We start from the raw sequence: 25393 nt of genomic DNA, 5'->3' as shown, positions 1-25393 counted from the left end.
GTAAAGCCAAGGTAGTTCTAAGGTAGGAACATGTTTGGCACAGCTTTGTGGGCCAAAGGGCCTGTATCGTGCTGTAGGTTTTCTATGTTTCTATACAGTACTTTTTGTCCACCAGATGTCTTTCAAGTTTTAAAAGTCAATAAATCACTTCTGGAGTGAGCCATTACCAACCGCATTCCTTACCATGATTGGCTTTGGAAGGTTACCATTCTTACAGATGGCGGGCAGCGACAGTCCAAAAAGCTTTCGTGGTGTTATTGGAGACTCTGAGGCAGGACTGCTTTCTGATTGGTTGCTGGAAGTGCGCCTTAGTGCCCAATCTATTATTGACTTCCTCTTTCTAAGAATTTTTGGAGTTGATTCTGGAAAAAAACAGGGTAACAAAAGTGGATTGTAGTGGTTTAAGCATTTAACAAGCCATAAAAGAAAGGACTTACTAAAGAAATAGTAACAGTAAACAGGAGTAGGAATTGGCAAATAGAATGCAATTAAAGTATTGCATTAGTTCATTATTGGTTCCTTGGTCCTCTTGGCTTCATGTAGTGAAATACTTAAACTTCTACGTTATACAACATAGGTAGAATTTAGCTGGTGCAAAGTGTAACATGGATGGGATTAACATGTCCAGTCTCTGTTAGCTGCATGAAGCCCCACATTTAACAGGTCTGATGGTGCTTCAATCTAATTCTATCTAGAAGTGGCGTCCAAGCAGAAATACACCACAATTTGACACAAGGTTGGTAATGTGAAAAGAGTTGTGTAGGAAATATAATTATTTAGAAAATGCTGGGAAATGTAATTATTTGGAAAATGTTCAGAATTTGTATTGTGGCATGTGATTAGGGTAGGTTATACACTTAACTCAGGTTAACCTGACCTGAGTGCTCTTGATGCTGATGTACAACCTGAATAAGGATCGTCACATATGCACTCTTCAATTTGATGACACCAGAGGGAAAAAATGTTCAGCGCAGTGAGGAACAAATTCTGCTGAAATGCTTTAAAGTATCATCCCTAACTTTGATGGAAGAATCAAGGGAACTCACAAGAAATAATGTAAATCAAGGTGAATAAAAGGACATTTTGACAGAGATTGAACCTCAGTTTTAATACAATAATCATATTTCTTAAGAAAAAGTAAATTAAAACACTGGATATTGTTCAACTCAAGCCAGGTGAGTACAGACTTCTGAGTTGCGAGCCTAAGTGTGGGAAAGCACAGGCGTAGCCCATCTGGAAATCATCGGTAAAAAAATGTATAACTTTGTATAACATAAGTTATAGGTCTGCATGCAGTTCTGGTCACCACATGGTTTGGAGGATGCATTTCCATTGGGAATGGCAATGAGAAGATCTGCCAGGTTGGAACTTCTTCGCAATAAAGAGAGACAAAATATATTTAGACTAGAGGTGGTTTGGTGGGGACAGGTGAAGGAGGAAGCTGATTGAGGTAATCAAAATTAGGAGAGGAATGAATAGTTTGGATTGTGATAAATTTTTCTCTTTAACATCCAGAGGATAGCTTGGAATCCGGGAGTCTACCTGAGATGATGGTAAATAGAAATACCCTCTCAAATTTTAAGAAACATTTAGAAGGACACATGGAAGAGATGGGACATTTTTACAGTGCAGGAAATTGGTATTAGTACAATGAGATACCTGCTGGCCTGTAGAGACACGATGGGCCAAAGGGTCTGTTAGCATGTTGAATGGAGTTTATGGGGCCATTCATATTTAATAGCACACCTTCTCCCCATGGTGTTACAGATACAAGCTCTCAATGTTAATACAGGTTGAGTACCTCTTATTCAAAATGCCTGGAGCCGAAGGCATTTCCGATTTCAGATTTTTTCGGATTTTGGAGTGTATAATAAGGTAGCTTGGGATCGTCATTATTTATGAATTTATGTGCTACTGGTAAGCAGTTTTTGTCTTACACTTGTTCATCATACATAAGGTACATACTGAAGCAGCCGTTCAGCGTGTTCGATTTTCATCAGCAAAGATCTTGGCAAACTCATCAATGAGTTACTCCACTGGTTCATGATCTGCAGATGCTTTATCACCACAAATCTTTACTAATTTAATGCTGTGCTTTTTCTTAAATTTCCGCAACCAACCTGCTGCATATTCACAATTATCTTCAATTTTCAGTTCATCATGATAGACCTTTGCTTGTTTCATGATCAGCATGCTGTTAAGCAGCATATGTTCACTCCAATGCTGATGAATCCGCTCTTTCAATACACAATCAACGTCTTCACTTTTCGCTCTATACAGTGTTTTTCTATTTCTTATTAACTTCTGTTCATTACATATGAGAGGCCACTTGTCAGGCCTGTCTGTGGTGTGCAGTAACCTATGCATTGCTTGCGAATCTTCTCAGCGCCTTGTGGAATTTTCCATTGGTGACATCAAGTCAACACTCAAAAAAAAATTGGATTTCGGAGGTTTTTGGATTTGGAACTTCAGATAAGGGGGTACTAAACCTGTGCACACGAACATAGCTGCAATGGAGCTATATACACGCAGGAGTAGTTTGCATGCCAACATGCCAAAGAAGCTTAACTTCACTGTAGACAACTACAAAGGAGCCTAAGGGACACTCGCAGACCACTTCAATTAAAACTGTTACAATGAGTAAACAATCTCTTCGACTAGAGCAACAGGAAGAAATTATCTCCAAACATGCATGTTCTGTTCCAACATTAAAATAGCAATCTTATCTCAAAGGATTTTTCAATTACATGATATTATAATTGTTTTATTTGAACTTAGACCTCTGCTCTAAGACCAGGCAGAACAGAAGGTTCCAGTTTTGATTCAGTGATCTTGGCTAACTTGGATGAAACTGTATTTGGAATACACACAAATGGTCCCTGGGGCAGGGTGGGAAAATCAGCCAGAATCCCCAAGTCTGCTTTACATTCTAAAAGGAAACTACCTAGTATTTGAATGCTGCAACATTCCACGATTATGGGAATTTCTAAACTGAGCTGAGAATTTCAAAGTAGGAATTGACCTTCTTTTATAACTTTATTTCCTTTTCAGAGCCCGAACTTCTATTTCTCCTGATGAGGCAAGGGTATTGGAACCTGCTGTAGCAGTTAACTGTTACAGTACCTAAGACTTTTGATTTTATACTCTACTACACATTGTGGCCATATTATTAGGGGTTCCTGCACCTAATAAAGTGGCCACTAAGTGTGTTCATGGTCTTCTGCCGCTGTCCCCCACCCATTTCGAGGTTCGTTGTGTTGTGCGTTCAGAGATGGCACTGTTGTAAAGGGCAGTTATTTGAGTGACTGCTGCTTTCCTGTTGGCTTCAACCAATCTGGCATTCCTCCTCTGACCTCTCTCATTACAAGGCACTTTTGCCCATAGTACTGCCACTCTCTGGATATTTTTAGCTTCTCGCACCATTCTCTGTAAACTCTAGAGACAGGTGTGTGTGAAAATCCCAGGAAATCAGCAGTTTCTAAGAAGCTCAAACCATCCTGCTGGCACCAATAATCATTCCATGGTCAAGGTCACTTAGAACACATTTCTTCACCCATTCTGATCTTTGGTCCGAACAACAATTGAATTTCTTGACCATGTCTGCATGCTTTTATGCATTGAGTTGCTACCACATAATTGGCTGATTAGATATTTGCATTAACGAGCAGGTGCACAGATATACATAATAAAGTTGCCTCTGCATGTATATTCCTTAACAATGCACTGAAAATAGTCCCAAGGCATTGCAGACCTCTGATTCCAATCATTATATCTGGAGTCAGCAACATCTCAGCAATTCACCATTCTTCCCATAAGATATTGGCAATGATTGACCACAGGTTTTTCAAACACTGAGCCATATCTGACCTTGCTCTCGTGAAGCTAAATATTGCATTCTTTGGCCCCAGATAATGAATATTGTCGATTACTCTCCTCGGAAAGAAAACTTAATTTTAACAGTCAAACTGCAGCAGCCATGGGTCTAGTCTATATTAACTGACAGCAGCAATATCTGTTTTAGATACTGGTAAAATTGGATACTACAGTCAACAGGCTTGTAACCAAAATTGTACATGCCCAATAATGGCAATAAACATCTCGATGCGGACCAAAGTCATTTTCTCAGATATTCTACCACAGTAGAGTATTTGAAAATTGATATTTATTCTTCATTTAAAAAAGCAGATTCCTCAGACTTTTGTCAATTTCGAGTTGTGCAATTGTTTGAAGAATCACCTTCTACCAAAGGGTCCATTTTGGAGTCCATTTTGTACAACCTCATACATGTCGTAAGTTGAGATATAAGAAAGAAATTGCAAAAGATTCGCAAGATGGGATGGTAATCGAGAAGATAGTGTTGGGTGTAATTTTAAATGGAACTGCTTGCCTACATGACCCTAGTTTGTTATCCGTCTGAAATATGATGGAAATGGCAGCTAACCAAATTATTTTCGGGTGATAGTTAGGCAGAACCTCAGGAACAGAAACCAACACCAGATGAGATAAAGAGGGGGGGAGGAATTAATAATAATATTGCAATTGGAAAGTTGTGCATTTGGATGGACAGTGCAGAGAAGGAAAAATTAAATCTACAGCATGAAAAACCCAAACTTTCCCTAACAGGCTCCACAAAGAATATTTTATACAATAAGAAGATAAAACTATTTGATCTCCATCCAACTAGACTCTTTTCCAACCATCTTCACCTAGTAGGAAAAACATTATGACTTATCCACTCCAGCCAGAAGTTAAAGCTGCAGTCTGGTTTCATAGAACATCACAAAATGACTCGCATACTTGAAGGGGCCCTATCACTGGCTCAGAATAAGTCGAAATAGCCGGAGATGTTTATTGGCAAGTAAGTGACCCATAACTTTTAACTCATTCCGTGTGTGGGCATGTTAAAATCGTCTTCAAGCTCAGAAAATATAGAAACATTAGAAAACTCTTTGTTTTAGGCAGTCTCTTCCATTGTCCAATTAACCTAACTGTCCATTTAACCGAATAATCAGCATCTCCTTGGGATGTGGAAGGAAACCACAGCATTATGAAGAAAACCACCAGTCACAGGGGAGAACATGTGGACTCCATTCAGACAGCAGACAAGAATCAGTGAAGCTGTGAGACCATGGCACTACCTGCAACACCCATGTTTCTATCTATCATAGCTGCTTCTCTGTGTCATTCTTAAATCGACAGTGTTGCTGTCTGTGCCTGACTCAAGCACCACTGCCTTTCAGAATGATCACTCATTCACCCATTTGCAGCTCCTAAACACTTTTCATATGATTCCAGCATTATGTCTTCACCATTCTTTTCATGAAGTCCTTTTTCTAAGTATTAAAAAGCATAAGCGAAAACTGCCTTCTGTCCTCTTCCTTTCCAGACCTGATGAGGGGTCTTAGCCCTAAACGCCTTTTGTTGATTTCCTCCATAGATGCTGCCTAATCTGCTGAATTCCTCCAGAATTTTTTGTGTGCTCAGGATTTCCAGCATCTGCAGAATCACCTGTGTCACTGACAGTGAAAATAAACTTCTTGACATCAATTCAAAGGTCGTCTTTCACTACAGAGGACCTTTTTCTCTTTATCCTATCCTCTATGTTCATGTTAATGTTTTTATTGTGAGTTATCTCTTTGTTTCATTTACTACCTGACGTACCTTGTCATCCTTTCTCAGCAAAAATGCCAAATTCTCACTCGTCTCCACTGATGACTCAGACAACACACGTGAGGGATCAGTCACATGGCTCATCGCTGTTTTGCCCCTGTGCTTCTTTTGTTCCTGGCTTCTTAATTGCCCACAATAAAGTTTGATCACAACTTTCATAGCAAACCTTCTACCAGCCTAGCTGATTTCATCTCCTGCCACTTTTTGCAAGAATCTACATTTTGTTACTACTATTTCCCTTTCCTGATCCATTGTCACACCTCCCTCAGACCCATCAATAACATCAGCACTGGAACTGTTTCCAGTCATCACATAATTGGGATTTTTATTCTCAAGAGAATTCTTGCCTAAACTAGGTGGAGAATGGAATAATTTCAGCTTGAAAACCTGATCTTAAAAAGCTTGATGGGCTGGTTATGTGTTGGTAATCATAATTGTTGTCGATGAATTCTATGCAAAGGTGAAGGGGTGCTGCATTGCTTGAACTGTATTAGTTATGAGAAGATGGTGAACCAAAAAGCATGAACGTGATCTAATTTGATGTCATTAATACTTAAAACAGAGAATTCACCTCCCGTCATCCATCAACTAAGAAAAGATTGCCTAGTCGTTATTGTAATAACTGCCATAAGTGTCCTCAAAATAACTACCACAATTGTCCTCAAAATAAATGCCTGTGAACTTGGACCATTTTTACAGGGATCCAAGCAGGGGCTCTTTAGTTGAAAACCGATCTCCATTACACAATAAATGTTGCTGATTATTTCATCCTTTACTCCACTCACCTCTGGTCATATGAATATCCGGTTGGGGTCTTGGCTTCAGAATAAACTGACATTGCTTAGACTTTGGGAGATCTTCAAGGAGGACAACCCTGTTACTATCCTGGGAGTAGGCATTACCATCAGATTGCTCCACATGTGCAGTGAAGTCTCTGAGACAGTTCATGATAACACTAAATGGTTGCTCGTGACCTGAAATACAAATTGGAAAGCTCAGTCTTTTTGTTTATTACAACATACTTCCTAAAATGAAACAGCCGTTGCCCTTAAATTTCTAAGCAACATCAATATTAAAATCTCCTAGGATAATGGATGTAAGATATTCCATGATACATGTCCAACAAATATTAACATAGTTCTCCAGGTATCCTAATCTGAACGAACCCTCGATGAACAAAATCTGAACAAATAACTGACCATGCATTTCGTTTTTGCTTGTGGAACAAATTATCAATGGTATCAACAGTAATGCATTACTACTACTTTGTTTAGAGATGTACCCCAGCATCCATTCTCATTTCAGAAACATATTGATAACCTATTCAAAGTACAGCTGGGCAAATCTAAAACTGAGCATTGGCAAGTTAGGCAATATTGCACTCAGCCTGACAATGAACATAAATCCCCCACCTCTGTGAGAAAAAAACAATAGCCATAATATCATTCTAAAGTTTTTATCTGGAATATCATTGGGTGAGAGACAGAGAGGAGCAACATTGGAACCAAAAGTGGTTAAGCACTAACTATAATTCTGGAAAAAAGTGACCTGGTACTGTGAATGGATGAATCCTCAATACCAAATTATGTTTTGGAATATTAATAATAATAATTGTTTTTGTTATCATCATTCTCTTCTTCCATTTCCTCTTCTTCCTTCATGGTAGTAATGCCAAGGAAGGACCTGGAGCCTCTTATCCAAATGAAGCAGGAAGTTGCTGACCAGACAAGCAGGTGATAAATTTGAGAGGTGATGCACAGAGGGCTCCTGTATGAACCCAATTCATGCTGTTGATGTTCTTGCTACTATCCCAAATACTCCTCCTCAACTTTGGGCTTCATGGTCCAGAGATTTCACGGATCAATAAAGATTTCAAACTTCTTTGACTAATTTGTGAGCGCATCCTTGAATTATTTTCTCTGCCTACTTGATATATCGTCCTATGAGAGAACTTGGAACAGAATGTTTAATTTAGGATTCTAGTTTCAGGCTTGTGAACAAAATGACCAGTCCAACACATCATCTGGTAGTAACTTTGTTCCAGTTGTCCTTCAAGTAAAGTTGGAGATTTACAGAGACAGTGTTTTGCCAGTTCCCTGTGATGTCTGCTGTAGGTAGTACAGATCTCAGGTGCACAGAGGAAGGCAGTGATTACTACTGCCTCTCTAATAATGAGGTTCATGCCAGGTTTAAGATCTTGATTTTCAAATCCGCATCACCTTGATAAACTAAAGATTGTGCTGGTGCATTGAAGGTGGTGATGATTTTCATTGTCATTTATGCTTTTAGGGACAGGCAGCTTCTGAAGTTTAGGAACTGGGCAACATTTTCCAGAGTCTTTTTGTGATCCTTTATTCTAAGAAGGTACATTGAGCATAAGGCCTGACCTGATGTGTGCATTGGTGAATGAGCTGACACTCACTGTCTCTTTGATTACTAAGGTCCAGGTGATCTTGCTTCTGGAGTGTAATTGCCATAAGTTGAACAGTATTCCATTAGTTGCAAAGATGATCTCTTCTCCAGAGGGAAGCTTGTTGGAAATGAGGTTCAACATTGAACTGAGAACATTGTGAAAAGTGTTTGGCAATGATGCAGCCTTTTTTGATATCAGTCTTCACTGTGACTGGTGCCTAATAGGTAGATGTCAGCAAGCAATCTAATTCAGGGGAATTCTCTGACTCTGATCAAGTTCAGGTTCAACTCCTACAGTAGCAGCTTTCCGACAATAATTGCAGGAAGCCCTGCTGATTTTTATCGTTCATGCTGCAAAAACAAATCACAACATCTCAGCTTCTGTTCTGATATTGTTAAGGTAACTCAATCCATCAGGATTGACCCTGGTGTGAATAACCCATTACCTCTCCAATTTTACCCAACTGGTCCCTGCTGCAATCAGGTGCCAAAGGAAATACTTCCACCTCCACGTGGAAGTAAAGCTTTTCCTTTTTAACATGCCTTTGCTTTGATAAACACATCACCTCAATACCTAAAAAGATGAAATCACTATTCGGTACAAGACTCACCAATCAGCGGGTAGGGTGCTGCCTCCTTTCCCGAAATCACCCAAAGCTGGTAATTACTTGCATTATCCTGTTTGTTTTCAAAAAGAAAATAAAACAACTTATTACATGTAAATTGTTGCCAGTCCACAGGAATGTAGATTGGCAAACAGTACCTTAAAATGATTGGGAAAAGCCCACAATCAACAAAGAAAATTAAACAAGTAACTTGAAGGAAGTTAGCTCATATCCTTCTTTAGGATGGAATTGCACAGGCGGGACTGGGGTTGGAGAGAGTATATACTGTACCCTTGAAATGTTAGAGGACAGGTTTCATTTTATTTCATAGGGCAGGGTGGCTCTCAGTTACTCGCATATGAGGGACTGAAAGAAAAGAGTGCTGGACACATGGTTTTTATTAACTGGGAGTTGAGCTTTTTCCTCACAGGGACAAGAATTGGCCTGTGTTTGTCCAACTGGGCATAAGTTACAGCTCAACAGGTAGTGGAAATGCATACTGTATTTTTTTAATTGGGAAAAGGAGATAATAAAGCTTGTTGTCAGTGTGGGGAAGAAGATGAGGAGGGTGCCAGGCAGATCTTTAACCTCGATGAACAAATGTTGGGAGGTCAAGTTCTGAGCTCACTGGGATCTGGGAGATTTAAAGGAACATCTGTCATGAAGGAAAGAGAATGATAGTTCAATGACCAGATTTTTGTTCCTTTAAGATAAAGTTCTTGAATTTTCTTACAAGACCAAAGCCTGACTGTTCTTGAAAGGGGCGTGTTTGTGCTATTGGCCTCTTAGTGCAGAGAATGAGGGGTGGGATGGGGAGTATAAAGAGTGATGAGTAGATAATCTTCCAGTTTGAATTGAATTGAATTGACTTTATTACTTACATTCTTATTTACATCAGGAGTAAAATATTTATGTTACGTCTCCATCTCAATGTGCAATTATTGTAATTTATAATAAATATTATGTGCACCAGGATAGTCAATACAACATAGAAATACAGTTGCGTCAGCATGAGTTAAACAGTCTGATGGCCTGGTGGAAGAAGCTGTCCTGGGGCCTGTTGGTCCTGGCTTTTATACTGTGGTACCGTTTCCCGGAGGGTAGCAGCTGGAACAGTTTGTGGTTGGGGTGACTCACGTCTCCAATGATCCTTTGGGCCCTTTTTACACATCTATCTTTGTAACTATCCTGAATAATGGGAAGTTCACGTCTACAGACGCGCTGGGTTGTCCACACCACTTTCTGCAGAGTCCTGCGATTTAGGGACATATAGTTAGATTATGAAGACACATAGTCCTCTTTTTTTATCTTACAGTACAGTTCCCATACCAGGCAGCGATACAGCAGTCAGGATGCTCTCAATTGTGCCCCCATAGAAAGTTCATAGAACTTGGGGGCCCGCAACAAACTTCTTCAACCGTCTGAGGTGAAAGGGGCGCTGTTGTGCTTTTTTCATGCCACAGCCGGTATGTATAGACCACGTGAGATCCTCGGTGATGTTTATGCCAAGGAGCTTAAAGCTGTTCACCCTCTCAACCCCAGATCCATTAATGTCAATAGGGGTTAGCGTGTCTCCATTCTTCCTGTAGTCCACAACCAGCTCCTTTGTTTTTGCGACATTGAGGGAGAGGTTGTTTTCTTGACACAACTGTGTCAGGGTTTCTTATATTTGCTGGTAGAAAATGATTTTATTTGATTATTACAGCCTGAATGAATTTACTTTTAACAGTTTGATACTGAGCCAGGTTTGGCCCTCTTTTCCTACGGGTGAAGCCCACATTATTTGGAGAATAGGTATAGTATTTAATTTAGAAAATTATGAGGGCCTTGTCAATTGTGAATCTCGCACCAAATGTCCCCATTTCACTTGCCTCAATACCGTACCATATCCTGTGAAGCCTACTACATCCCAATCATATTTAGTAATCAGGTTTTGAGTAATAAAATTCAATATATGCTAGAATATCTAGGCAATAAAGTACTTCATACAGAAACAGAAAGGGATGAGTCACTTTAATGATGGTATGTTATAGATCACCCAATATTCAGCAGGATTTGAGGAGCAAGTGTAGAGAAATTGTTCATAGTTGTAGGAATAAAAGAGAGATTTTAATTTTCCTAGTATTGACTAGGTCAACAGCAGTTTTAAAGAACCAGATGGGGTGAAATTTGTGAAATAGGTCCAGAAAAATTTCTTCAGTCAATATATAGAGGGTCCTGCTTGGGAGTATGCAATTCTGGACCTAGTCTTAAGTAACAAGGCCAGACAAGTAACTGAAGTGGTAGGCGGTGCATTTTGGCTTTAGTGACCGTAACTGTATTATATTTAATATTTGAAGGAAAAGTTTAAGTCAGCTTCACTGATCAGGGTTCTAAACTGGAGCAAGGCTGGGATAATTAGACGTAATCTAGCAAAGGTCAACTGGGTGAGAAAAGAACAAATGACAAGTGGGAGGCGTTTAAGAGTCTAATATGAAGAATCCAGAAGCAGCATATTCCTATTAGTAAAACAAATGAGTTTAGGGAACCAGAGTCTCAATATTGAGAGATATGGAGGCTCTGGTCAAGAACAAGAATGAAGCTTACACTGTGATTTGAAGGTCAAGAATGAGTGAATCCCTTAATGATTATAAAATGGTTAAGATTATTGTGAAGAGGTAAATCAGGAGGGGAAGGAGAGAATATGAGGTGGATCTGGTAAGTAGGTTAAAGAAAATCCCAAGAGGCTCTATGGAAAGATTACGAGTAAAAGGGAGGCTAAGGAAAAAGTACGTTTGCTCAGAAATCAACCAAACCACCTATGTCTTGAGCCGCAGAAGCTGGGTGGGATTTTCAACTAAAATTTCTCCACATTGTTACTGAGGTTTAAATCATGGTTGCTCAAGAAATAAGAGAAACAGGTGGAGATGTAGGACATTCATATTACCCGAGAGAAGGTAGTTGTGCCCTTATAGCACATTAAGGGCCTTTGCATCCTCAGCTGTCGTGGAAGGAGAGAGAGGAAATTGTGGAGGTCCCTGTGGAAGTAGCTCCTTCATTGCACAGAATGCAATAATTCCTTTTTTTCTTCTCAGAAGCCTCAACATTTCAGGAACAGCTTCCTCCCCTCTGCCATCAGATTTCTGAATTGACGATGAATTTATAACACTACCTCACTATCCTATTCCTCTTTTTCTGCACTACTCATTTAATTAAATTATATATAGATATACCTCTGATTATAATTTGTAGTTTTTTTATTATTATGTATGTTAATGTTCTGCTGCTGCAAAATAACAAATTTCATGACATATGCAGTGACAGTAAACCAGATTCTGAATCATTGTTCACCATTGGTGAAGTGAAATTCCTGAAGATTGGAAGGTGGCTAATGTAATGCTGCTGTTTAAAAAGCATAGCAAGCATAAACTAGGGAACTACAGGCTGGTCAACCTGACATCAGAAACTGGGAAATTTCCAGAGGGCACTCTGACGGATAGGATCAAACAGCATTTGGATAGACAGAGCCTGATTAGGAGGAGTCAGCATTGCTTTGCAAGTCGTGCTTGACGACACTTTTGAAGTTTTGTGAAGAAGTTATGAGGGGTATAGGTATGCAAGCAGGCTTTTTTCCTCTGAGGTTTGGTGAGACTACAACTAGGGGGTCACAGGTTAAAGGTGAAAGGGGAACATGAGGGGAAACATCCTCACTCAGAGGTTGCTGAGAGTGTGGAATGAGCTGCCAGAGTAAGTGGTGGATGCAATTTCAATGCTTAAAGAGAAGTTTGGATAGGTACATGGATGGGAAGGGTGTGGTGGGCTATGGTCCAGGTGATGTTTGGTGGATTTAGGCAATTTAAATGGTTTGGCATGGACTAGTTGGGCCAAATGGCCTGTTTTTGTGCTGTAGTTTTCTATGACTCTAAGTAACCAATATGGTAGATGAGGGTAGAGCAGTGGATATTGTCTATTTGGACTTAAGCAAGGCCTTTGACAAAGTCCTACATGGTACACTAGCCTGGAAGGTTAGGTCCCATAGAATCCAAGGAGAGCTGGTGAGACGGATTCAAAATTGGCTCAGAAGTAGGAAGCAGAGGGCGATGGCTGAAATGTGTTAATCAGAATGGAGGCCGGTGACTAGTGGTGCTATCCGGTGTCAGTGAGGTTGGACCCTTGTTATTCATTACTTACATAAATGATTTGGATGAGAATACGCAAGGCTTGATCAGCGAGTTGGCAGATGACATGAAATTAGGATGTGCTGTTGACAGTGAAACACATTATTGTAGTGGACCCATGAGTAGCAAATAGATTTCAATATCGATAATTGTGAGGTGATACAATTTGGAAATCCAAACCAATGTAGGACATACACTATGAATGGGAGGGCACAAGGGAATATAATGAGAGAGAAGGAGCTCAGAGTACATTGATCATCGAAAGCCATATCACTGGTAGATAGGGTGGTAAATAACGAATTTAATACACTGGCCTTAATCAGTCAGGGCAGTGAGTAAAAGAGTTGGGATATATGTACTTGGGAGTTGTAGAAGGTGCTGGTGAATCAGCACTTGGAGTACTATATACAGTTTTGGTCACCCTGTTATAGGAAAGATGTTGCTAAACTGGAAAGAATGCAGAGAAGATGTACAAGGATGTTTCCAGGATTACAGAGCATGACTTATAGGAAGAGGATGGCCAGGCTTGGTTTTTATTCAATAGACAATAGACAATAGGTGCAGGAGTAGGCCATTCAGCCCTTTGAGCCAGTACCGCCATTCACTGTGATCATGGCTGATCATCCACAATCAGTATCCACTTCCTGCCTTATCCCCATAACCTTTGATTCCACTATCTTTAAGAGCTCTATCCATCTCTTTCTTGAAAGCATCTAGAGACTTGGCCTCCACAGCCTTCTGGGGCAGAGCATTCCATATATCCACCACTCTCTGGGTGAAAAAGTTTTTCCTCAACTCCATTCTAAATGGCCTACCCCTTATTCTTAAACTGTGGCCTCTGGTTCTGGACTTACCCATCAACAGGAACATGCTTCCTGCCTCCAGCGTGTCCAATCCCTTAATAATCTTATATGTTTCAATAAGATCCCCTCTCAGCCTTCTAAATTCCAGAGTATACAAGCCCTGTCACTCCAATCTTTCGACATATGACAGTCCAGCCATCCCGGGAGTTAACCTCGTGAACCTACGCTGCACTCCCTCAATAGCAAGAATGTCCTTCCTCAAATTTGGAGACCAAAACTGCACACAGTACTCCAGGTGTGGTCTCACCAGGGCCCTGTACAGCTACAGAAGGACCCCTTTGCTCTTCCCCTTGTTATGAAGGCCAGCATGCCATTAGCTTTCTTCACAGCCTGCTGTACTTGCATGCTTGCTTTCAGTGACTGATGTACAAGAACACATAGATCTCGTTGTGCTTCCCCTTTTCCTAACTTGACTCCATTTAGATAATAATCTGCCTTCCTGTTCTTACCACCAAAGTGGATAACCTCACACTTATCCACATTAAATTGCATCTGCCATGTGTCTGCCCACTCACCCAGCCTGTCCAAGTCACCCTGCATTCTCATAACATCCTCCTCACATTTCACACTGCCACCCAGCTTTATGTCATTAGCAAATTTGCTATATATTTGCTAAATTTGCTAAATATTCCTCAGAATATAGGAGAATGAGGGGAAAATTATGAGAGGTATAGATAAGGTAGATGGTTTTTCCCTAAGGTAGGGAGTCCAAAACTAGTGATTTAGGGTGAGCGGTGGAACACTTAAAAAGGATTTGAGAGGCAACTTTTTTCACTCACTACATCTAACGGTTTGCCAGTTGAAGAGGTTGAGTCAGGTACATTAAGTATTATTAAAGACGCATTTAGATAAGTACACAAGGAGCAGGGTCGAACACAGGAATTTGGTTCTAGCAAGGCGGACACTGTGGTCTGCATTGACTCATTGCCTGAAGGTCCATGCTGTACTGCTCTATGACTTAATGACTATCTGTGGGTATGTTTTTTCAATGAAGTTAATATTTTGCAGTGAGATTTAGTTTGCTGTTGCAAGTGCAGATATTTCAGACTGATAAATAAAACTTTCCGAGCTTCAACCTAAACAACATCTAAACCCTTATCAGGCTCCCTTTACTTAAAGCCATAAAAGAACAGTTTAGAAAATACACCGTTACTACTGAAGTAAGTTAAAACATTCTGCATCGCATGCTATAAATTCGTATCAGCATAATCTTCAAGCATCAAATGGAAAGCAAATTTCCAAACATGAAGCACACTAAGTTTAAATCAAAATTGATCAGACAATAGGGGCTGACACTATCAAATCATACAGATCTACTATGTTGGAATCTGCTCTGTAAAAATATATATTATCTGAGTCACGTTTTTTGGTCTAAGCAACGCCAAACAGGATCTGCTAATTTATAGGCAATAACTTTGTATCCAGCACACACATCGTCACACATGCCTACAGGCGCAAAGTATTGCTCACAAAATAACTTCAATCGCTGAGCTGGCTCCTCAAATTTACAAGTTTACAAAGGCCCTTTGATAGTGCTCTGAGCATTTACAATTTGTTCAAGATTTAGTCCAGATTAGTGGCTGAACATCACCATTTTCAAAACCACCTGTGAGACGCATGCATGAGAAATTCAGATATACAATGTACAGATTATTAAGTGTATATTATATAAACATAAACGAACAGACATTAAACTTACTTTTTCATTGAGCTGTTGAGCTGCCATTTTAATGACCTTTCTGGCGGTATCTGTGTTACACACCTTGAGTGTTAATGCCTAATAAATCAAAAACAATTTCAAATGTAAGGTTTTAGCAAGCTTTATAATTTTCAGAACAGAAGAGTTTAATTTCAGGAAATTGAATCCTTTCCATTTCAAGCAATTCCAAATCACCCGTAAGACTTCCAGTCTGGTAAAAATCCCTCGACACTGCCCCAAACAGTATATTTATGCTCAGCCTCAAAAAAGTAACAGTTTGGCATTCCTATACACATCACCTCCAATGGAACGAACATTATTTGATGAAAATAGCCAATTTGAAGGGTAGTGTTATGAAATTCCAACGTAGGTTCTTCCTTGGAGACATAAGGGACTGCAGATGCTGGAGGAATTCAATGGGTCATCACAGATCATATGAGCAGGAAGCTACGGTCCTATTGATGCAGTGAGCAGATATCTAAGTATGATGATGAGATATAAGGTGAGACAGCCTGACTAGTACAGGCTCTGGAAGCCCAGAGTCTAAAAAATTGCCAAGTTTCGGTGCTCAGGACAGCCAAGGTATGCTTGTATAAAAATCACTGCAAGTTAATGCGCAGACACCACAAGCATTTCAGAAGACAAACTGCATATTGGTGTCTATTGCAAGAGGATATCAAACATAGACATAGAACATAGAAACATAGAAATCATACAGCACAATACAGGCCCTTCAGCCCACTAAGATGTGCTGAACATGTCCCTACCTTAGAACTACCTAGGCTTTACCCATAGCCCTCTATTTTTCTAAGCTCCATGTAAACGTCCAGGAGTCTCTTAAAAGACCCTATTATTTCCGCCTCCACCGCCGCCAGCGGCAGCCCATTCCACGCACTCGCCACTCTCTGTGTAAAAAAACCTACCCCTGACATCTCCGCTGTACCTACTTCCAATCACCTTAAAACTATGCCCTCTCATGCTAGCCATTTCAACCCTGGGAAAAAGCCTCTGACTATCCACACGATCAATGCCTCTCATTATCTTGTACTCCTCTATCAGGTCACGTCTCATCCTCCCTCGCTCCAAGGAGAAAAGGTCAAGTTCACTCAACCTATTCTCATAAGGCATGCTCCCCAATCCAGGCAACATCCTTGTAAATCTCCTTTGCATCCTTTCTATGGTTTCCACATCCTTCCTATAGTGAGACAACCAGAAATGAGCACGGTACTCCAAGTGGGATCTGACTAGGTTCCTATATAGCTGCAACATTATCTTTCGACACTTAAACTCAATCCCGCAATTGATGAAGGCCAATGCACCGTATGCCTTCTTAACCACACAGTCAACCTGCACAGCAGCTTTGAGTGTCCAATGGACTCAGACCCCAAGATCCCTCTGATCCTCCACACTGCCAAGAGCCTTACCATTAATACTATATTCTTCCATCATATTTGACCTACCAAAATGAACCACCTCACACTTATCTGGGTTGAACTCCATCTGCCACTTCTCAGCTCAGTTTTGCATCCTATCAATGTCCCGTTGTAATCTCTGACAGCCCTCCACACTATCCACAACACCCCCAACCTTTGTATCGTCAGCATATTTACTAACCCATCTCTCCACTTCCTCATCCAGGTCATTTATAAAAATCACAAAGAGTAGGGGGTCCCAGAACAGATCCCTGAGGCACACCACTTGTCACTGGCCTCCATGCAAGATATGACCCGTCTACAACCATTCTTTGCCTTCTGTGGGTAAGCCAGTCCTGGATCCACAAAGCAAGGTCCCCTTGGATCCCATGCCTCCTTACTTTCCCAATAAGCCTTGCATTGGGAACACAAGACTAAAGGTATTAGATTGCTGTTATAAGGTTAGGCATCCTCTCCCTGTCTAAAGCTGTAAATAACTATAAAGAAGAGGACCACAAAAGCTGACTGAACTGATTCCTGAGATGGCTATGGGGTGGGGGAAGTTGTCTATTTATGATGGATTGTGTGGACTAGTGGACCAGGCCTTTAAAGAATGAGAGTGTATCTGACTGAAATATATATCAATATTACAGAACTTGACGAGGTAGAAACAGGCATGATGTTTCACCCAGCTGGCTGCATGGAAGCCAAGGGTCAAAATCTCAAAATAAAGGATTAGCCATTTAGATTGAGATGACAAGCTGTGCCTTCACCCAGAGGACTGTGAAGCTTTGGAATTCTCTACCTAAGAGGGCTGTGGAGATAAAGACTGATACATCCTTGGATGTTAAGGAAATGAAGTGGTGTAAGGGTAATGCAGGAATTAATGCAGGATCTAAGTTTGAAGTTTGAATATGATGCTAAGTTTAAAAAAGGTCACTTATTCCATAACAAAGCAGAAAAGGGGGTTTAAATAGGTACTGCACCATTAATTTTTTTTTTATCCTTGTGTTGTTTACATAGACTTCCCCAGCTTGCCACACTATCCACATTTCTCCCTTTATTCTCTAAGTATTACACTCTATTTCTATTCCATCTGCAAGAGTCTACACACATTCAACAATAAGTGGAAAGTGGCTCCTCTTTAGTTTCACTGGATAAACACAGTGCCCAGTTAATTACTGTGAAACTTATTTCTCTGATGAGTTAGCTGATCTCAGCAGAGGCAGCTGTGAGAATGTTATAGGTGTTCCCCTCATTCTTGGTTAAGGAAATCTGAAAAAAATGAAGACACCTTCTGACTGTTAGACCATGTAAAGTTGGAGTGGGATCCATCCTAGTGTGATGTCACATGGCATCCCACCTCTAACTGTTTAGACCCAAGCATTGCCACTGGCTGCTTGGGGAAGTTGCTGATTGCTGTGGAACTGTGCTACATGAACCAATTCCTGAGACAAACAAGAGGTGACAATTGGCAAATAAAAAAGTCATATTCCTGGCACTTTCAAAGCTCTTCAGAGCATCACGCTACTGTTAGAGAAAAAAATTAAAGAAATTGATCTGTTTTTATTTAGTTGTATTTTAAAATAAGTAGCAGCTATACATACTGAGGCTCCGCTCTGCGTCGTCATCACTAACACTTTCATAGATATTTTCTTTGGATGTTCTTCTTGCTTTGTCTCTTTGATTTGCCTGTATACAAATCAAGCAATCATGATTGGTATCTTGTCACACAAGTTGAAGTTTTGAACAATTTCTTTTGATCTGTTACAACTACATTCCACAGGCAAATAACCTCCTTTTCATCTTGGCCACTATTTCTTCTGACTATTATACTTCACTTCCTTTAAAATTCCTCAGGGGATAGTTCCAATCCCTTAATGAAGTAACTATTCTTCATGTGTCAGTCTTGTTAGAGGATGCTAGCAGGCCAGCTGAGTGTGTAAGACACAATAAGAAGAGTTACATATTCTGATTATTGGATGTTCACAAAAATTTTCCAGTACAATCCTAGAATGCAATAATGAATATGCATCCTCTTTTTTTTCTGAGCTGAAGTCTCCTAACACAAGTGTTAAAATTATTGCACCAGGGATCTAAATGGATCTTCCTGGACCTGGGATTGATGGAATGTTAGAGCAATATGAAATGTAACCAGTGAAGAGTATCTCCATACTGTTACTTACAGCTCACCTTTTTGATTTTTATATTTGATTCTTTCATCTTCCATAACTTTACACCATAGCATTTATCAAAATGGGCTGAAATTAGCTGAGCATAATTTCATTCTTTTATGTAAATGGCATAAATAATTTGGATTTGAATTATTAGAAGCATTTATGATGCTGATGACTCTGGGCTGTAGTCCTTGCAGGTTATGGTGTACTGCATAAAACTATGATATGAATGAAACTTCAAAAGTAATTTGTTTTCTCTAATGAGCTTTGGAATACTCTGCGCTGTGGAAGCGGATTTCTTTCTTCAGCGGAGTTGACTGAGGTATTCAGGCTGCAGCAATAATTGACCGGATTGACTGGAAAGTATGCAATTTTAGATTTTTTTCCCCCCCAATACTTTAGATAGTTATCCAGAATGGCAAAGGCATTTTGCATTTTACAACATGGATTTTGAAAAGAAGGAAAGGTAACAATAAGGAGGTGCACACATAATACTAAATTGTATGAGCGGTGTGTTATATACTACCGCAGAATGTTTTTAATTGGGCAATAAATAACAAAAAGGAAATATAGTAGACAGCCATAACAGAAATATGCAATCGTTGGCAGGAAGGTTCCCACAGTATGAAGCATCTTCATAGTGTGAGCATTGAATGACAGCATGGCATTCAAAATATTTATCCAGGATTATTTTAAGGGCAACACTGAGGATATCATTAGTCATGGTCAGTTTTATGCCTACAGCTATATCAATGAAATCACAGAAATGCTTTTCAGAAGTAGAAAAACTTGATTACTTTGGCCACTGAACAATAAGGAGTGATGTAAAAACATCATATTGAAGCAAACTGACGGCTCTCCTAGGTGGACTTTGTTGAAGCCATTTTGCCAATCAGGCGAATCTATAGAATGAATTAAAGGGTACTTTCTCAGTAATGCATAGCGTGCAACATTTTATTACAGAACTACAGAGCCAACACCTGCTTCTTCTGAAGCTCCATTACACCTTCATTGTAAAGTAGTTAACTGCACTACCTAATTTCCAGAGTAATGAAGAGGGAAACCCAGACATCCTCACGTAACAAGAAAGCAGCAGAATTAAAGTGCAACAAATTGAGATACAATTGTATCTCAAATTTTTGTATGCCTGGTATTGCAGAGACCCCCAAACCCCAGATTACTAGACCTTGTCACCTTTATCTCACTCTAATGATCAGGCAGGGTATAATGGTGGAAATATCAATAATGTTTAAGTTGCATTAACAGCTGGTCTGCCAATTCTAAGTGGTTTCTGAATTTTGCCAACTCTGAAATATTCATGAACAGGGCAAATTTCACTTGTCAGGTTAGCATCGGAACTACTTTGACCTCTTCATGTATAACTCTTTTAGTGTATTTTGCTTTCCTCATATACTCAGGTCCTATGATAAACTGCAAATTAACGCAAACTGTTTTTTCCCACATGTAGTGGCACATGGGTGTTTCAACTGTTTCAGATGAGTGAAAAATAGACCACTGTTCTTTCCTTTTTTGGATGTTTTAAGCTTGTTGGCAGGCAACATGGGAAACGACGACCTCATGGGAAACAAGCAATGGTAAATTCTTGTGGGGACTGTGGCTGGGGCACCAGTGGAAGTGGAGAGGAACGGTGTACACATTGAAAACAGCCATGTTGGGAGCTATTGCTCTACATGTAACCATTACATTACTTCTGAATGTAACACTAAGAGTAATGCTCAATTCTTGATTACTTTTCAAGATGTATGGAATTAGAGTCACGTCAGGTCTGTGTCAGGTTATGATGTCCTCTGAAATTGAACATCCAGTAGATATTCACAGATTTGAGTCATAAAGAATGTAATCACAGCAAGTGGACAACACCAGTGAATCTATACCCCATTTCAAGAATATAATTAGAAATACTGTTGCCCACTTTGACTTACTAATAATCACACCTTGTGTAAAATATAAGATGTGCAATTGCTTAAATAAGATGTTAAACATCTTACCATTGCAGTGCTGAAAGCCATTTTTCCCTCACACTTGATGAACTGGAAGGTGTTTAGAAAAAAAAACAGTAGGTAAGTTTTAGCCAAGTTGCAGCTTTCCAAGAAACTTACACAGAAGGTGGCAAAGTGATGTTTTACCTGAAGGTGATCACACAATTAGTTGTTGGCCATCCGATTACAAATGAATTTTCTGGAGTTGTTTTCCTCTCACATACTTCATCAATGCAGAAGGCGGTCCACATCTCACACAATCTGACCTGGTTCTTCAGCTTTAGGCTTGTCGATGACCTGTGAGATATTAAAAGAGGGAAGAGAAAATTCAGAGCAAGTGATAAACCTCCAGTGTATATATGAAGGTCATGCAAGAGTTAGTCTTGGCTGTAAACCTTTCACTGGTGAACAGCAGGTGGAATATGTGTCTGAACTCATACGTGAAGAAATGCAACCTGTAAATTAAGGAAGTTTGCCAGGTCCCAAGAGATGCCTTGGGAACAAAAGACAAAATAATTTTGGACACAAATTGGAAGAGTTTTGTTTTCCAGTTTCCAAGACTGTATGCATGAATGTACTCCATTATTCTTGGCACCTTTAATCTTGGGAGACCCAAATTCTAGTTTTAGCATAATTCGTACAAACATGTGAAAAGCAAGTGTTTGCATCCAGTTTATAGTAGAAGTAGACAGCTTATCCTACTGTTGGGCTTGCATCCTCAGCAGTAATACACTTGCAAAAATACACTACCGTATTACAAGTTATAACTGTCAGACACAGCAAGACAGCTAGTGAGAGCATTGAGAGAAAAGGGAATAATCCAATATCCTGGATAGAAGAAAGCAGTAAAACCGTGTAACTCAATCTTTTCCTTAGTATTTCCATTTAGACAATGGAATTTCATCTTCCCAAAAATGATGTTGGTAGTAAGTCAGCTGACCAGCCGAGTGAAAAATGAAGTTACACTTTTAAATACTTTTCTATTTCACAACTCCAAGTTTGGAAACCACTGCACTAGAGGGTTAGGTGGGGAATTTAACTTGTGGCATAGTTTTAATACTTGGGTATTCTAATTGTTTCTTCTATGGCTTCAGTTACAAATGATACCATGGGTTTTGGGAAGGAAACAAAATCTATTTTACTTTTTAAAATTCTTCATTATGTTTTCCAGCCATGACTCAATGCCAATGGAACAATTAGATATATTAAAAAATTATAATTAATCTGATGCATCTGATGGTCTGATTGACCTCTTGTACAGGTAGTCCATTAACATGAAGTGCTAAACTCCTGAGCTCCATGCTGATGGCTCACCTACAGTTCATCTCAAAGAGGTTAGCACAAGTTAATGCTCAACAGCCTGGGAACGGCAAAGCACTTTGCAAATGTGAAAAATTCTTTGCCAAGGATGTACTAAACCAAAACTGTATGAGCATGGTTCCTATTCTGGCTTACTGCAATATGGAGCTGTAAATCCTCTATGCTTCCCACACAGTCCAAGTCACCTGCCCATTCAAATACACCAAAGAACATCAACGCAGCCAAAACCATTCAGTAATCATCCACATTGTTGCACACACACAGGACATCTAGAATCTAACTATTTGTCAGATCTCATCCCATAGCTTTTTTAAAGCTACTTTATTCACATCAATGTTGACTGAGTTTGAACGAGCTGTATGTACTGTATACTACAGAAACCCAGCTATTAGGACACGTGCTGGTCTATATTGCTACCCTTAATTGTTTCTCCAATGACTAAAAAATCTGCAAGAGGACAGTTTCCATTTGTTGAATTCATTCTTATACGGATAAATATGTTGGATTGGGATGTAGAATTCTTATTTTTCTTGTAGTATTACTTTCCTATGTTTGCTCATATTTTTATACAATCACATATATACATGTAATAGTTCGATGAATTTTCTAGTAATTACGCCACAGTTACTTTTGTATTTTTCTAGAAGCTTCTTAGTTTTCAATAGTAGGTGTCACACTACTCAACTTTGGCTATCTTTAGGTTAATTTAACTGAAATTTTTGTTATCTCTAAATCTGAAAATGAGATGACCATGACTGCTTTATTTCTTCTCTTTGTGCTTTCGGCACCTCTTTCTTGTTTGTTTTCATCTCTTGTAATACTTAATAAAAGAATAGTAAGCAATCAGTTTTCTGCCTTATTCTTGACTTCCGAAGAACCTTTGGATCAGAAAAGTATCAGGATCTAACATATTCCATGTACTTGAGAATAAATTTCAGAAATCAGGCATCAAAGATTAAGAAGATGCATGTGTTTTCTTGTTATGTGTATTCATTAACAATGTATGAACACGTGGCTTGTAATGGAAGGTTATCTAAACATGGTAACACAAGGATACATGTGCGATGTTCATTTACTTTCTGCTGCAAAGGAGTCATTTGAATTGTGGTGTTGTCAAATAGAAACAATATATATGAATCCCTTACTTTAACTTTGTGATCACCAGGACATCACTGAACAGGAAGAGGTGACGCTCCTGTGTCTGCAGTCCTGTTGTGAGCTGGACCCGTTCATCCATGATGAAAGCTGTGCTGGGGCTGCTGAAGGCTCGGACCAAGGATTTACTGTCAGGAGACGTGGGTGAAATTAGCTGTTCTCTGCAGAAAAGCACATTTTTTTTAATGGTCTGAAACTGGGAAAAGACAATCATATTGATTCTATGTAATAGGTTTTCATGATTTTTTGCCTTGTACATCAAGAATGTAAACACTTAAAATCATACATCATTTCCCTTAGTAAGATAACTTCAGCTGTATTATCAGATTGAAAACTTGTTTGAAATGTAAATTGTTATTCATTGACTGCTTCAGTGCTGCTACCTTACCTATGACTTTACCAAAGAGGAATGTTGCAACACAGAGCGATTGCCTGTACATGTGTTTCTTGATTTTTATCATGATTCGATAGACAGGAACCGTGGAGACTGCAGTTACTTTCCCGCAAGAATAGAAAAGAAAACTAATGGAAATAATAGAAAACCGAGAGAACAATATAACGGGAAAAATGTATTCTATGATACAGAGCAGCATATCCAAAATGCTGGAGGAACTCAGCAGATCTGGCAGCTTCTATGGAAAGGAGTAAACAGTCAACATTTTGGGCCAAAACCCTCCACCAAGTCAGGAAAGAAAGGGGAAGAAGCCAGAATAAGAGGTGGGGAAAAGGGAAGGAGTGCAAGATAGAAAATGATAGGTGAATTCAGGTGGGTGGAACAGGTAAAGGGCTGAATAAGAAGGAATTTGATAGAAGAGGAGTAGACTATGGGAGTAACAGAAGAAGGAGGGGCACCAGGGGTAGGTGATAGGCAGTTGAGGAGAAGAGAACAGGTAAGAAGGGAGCCAGAGTGGGGAGTGGAAGAAAAGAGAAAGAGAAGGGGTTACAAGATTACAGGAAGTTTGAGGAATCTTAAATAGGTTAGGAAAATGGGCAAAGAAGTGTCCAATGGAATACAGTTTCGGGAAGTGTATGGTCATGCACTGAGGTAGAAGAAATAAAAATGTAGACCATTTTCCAAATGGTGAGAAAATTCAAAGATCTGAGGTGCAAAGGGGTCCTGGGAGTTCTCAAGCAGGATTCCCTAAAGGTTAGTTTACAGGTTGAGTTGTTGGTGAGAAAGACAAATGCAATGTTAGCATTCATTTTGAGAGAATTAGAATATAAAAACATAATTGTAATGTTGAGGCTTTTTACAGTGCTGGTGAGGCCTCCTTTGGAGCATTGTGAGCAGTTTTGGGCACCTTACCTAGGAAAGGATGTGCTGAATTTAGAGAGAGTTCGAAGGCAGTTCATGGAAATGGTTCTGGAATTGAAAGACTTATATGAGGAGTGTTTGAAGGCTCTGGGCCTGTGCTCACTGCAATTCAGAAGACTGATGGAGGATCTCATTGAAACCTACTGAATGTTGAAAGGCCTTGATAGAGTAGATTACAGAGGATGTACGGGAGTCTAAAAACCAGAGGATACAGCCTCAGAATAGAGGAATGTCCTTTTAGAATGCAGATGAGGAGGAGTTTCTTTACCCAGAGAGTGGTGAATCTGTGGAATTCTTTGCCACAGCTGGCTCTGGAGGCCAGGTCATGGGGTATATTTAAGGCAGAGTTTGATAGATCCTTGTTTACTCAGGGCATAAAGAGAAACAAGGCGAAGGCAGGAGAATGGGGCTGAGAGGGAAATGGAACAGCCATAATGAAATGGCAGAGCAAACTCGATGGGCTGAACATCCAATTCTGCTCCGATATCTTATGGTGTTATGGTCTAAATTGATGCTCATGCCATCAGGTTGGCAGCTACCCAGATGGAATATGAGGTGTTGCTCCTCCAACCTGAGAGTGGCCTCATCATTGCAATAGAGGAAGCCAT

General features: G+C 39.8%; 1 protein-coding gene across 7 annotated transcripts in view; it reads right to left on the bottom strand.

The window, feature by feature from the left end:
• The window catches only part of arhgap20b (Rho GTPase activating protein 20b), a 95717-nt gene that overhangs the window by 17495 nt on the left and 52829 nt on the right, over positions 1-25393 (bottom strand). For 6 of the 7 annotated variants that reach the window (XM_072270806.1, XM_072270804.1, XM_072270808.1 and 3 more), the window contains 8 exons: positions 23461-23631; positions 21143-21292; positions 21005-21046; positions 18426-18510; positions 15407-15484; positions 8694-8760; positions 6456-6644; positions 184-362 (listed from right to left, as the gene is read on the bottom strand). In XM_072270806.1, the coding sequence (XP_072126907.1) occupies positions 184-362; positions 6456-6644; positions 8694-8760; positions 15407-15484; positions 18426-18510; positions 21005-21046; positions 21143-21292; positions 23461-23631 (961 nt within the window). The remainder of the gene's footprint in view (positions 1-183; positions 363-6455; positions 6645-8693; positions 8761-15406; positions 15485-18425; positions 18511-21004; positions 21047-21142; positions 21293-23460; positions 23632-25393) is intronic. The other variant, XM_072270805.1, reaches the window with a different exon arrangement.

The sequence above is a fragment of the Mobula birostris genome, chromosome 10 (assembly GCF_030028105.1).
Source record: "Mobula birostris isolate sMobBir1 chromosome 10, sMobBir1.hap1, whole genome shotgun sequence".
Taxonomy (NCBI): Eukaryota; Metazoa; Chordata; class Chondrichthyes; order Myliobatiformes; family Myliobatidae; genus Mobula; species Mobula birostris.
This window is presented reverse-complemented; position numbering and strand designations above follow the sequence as displayed.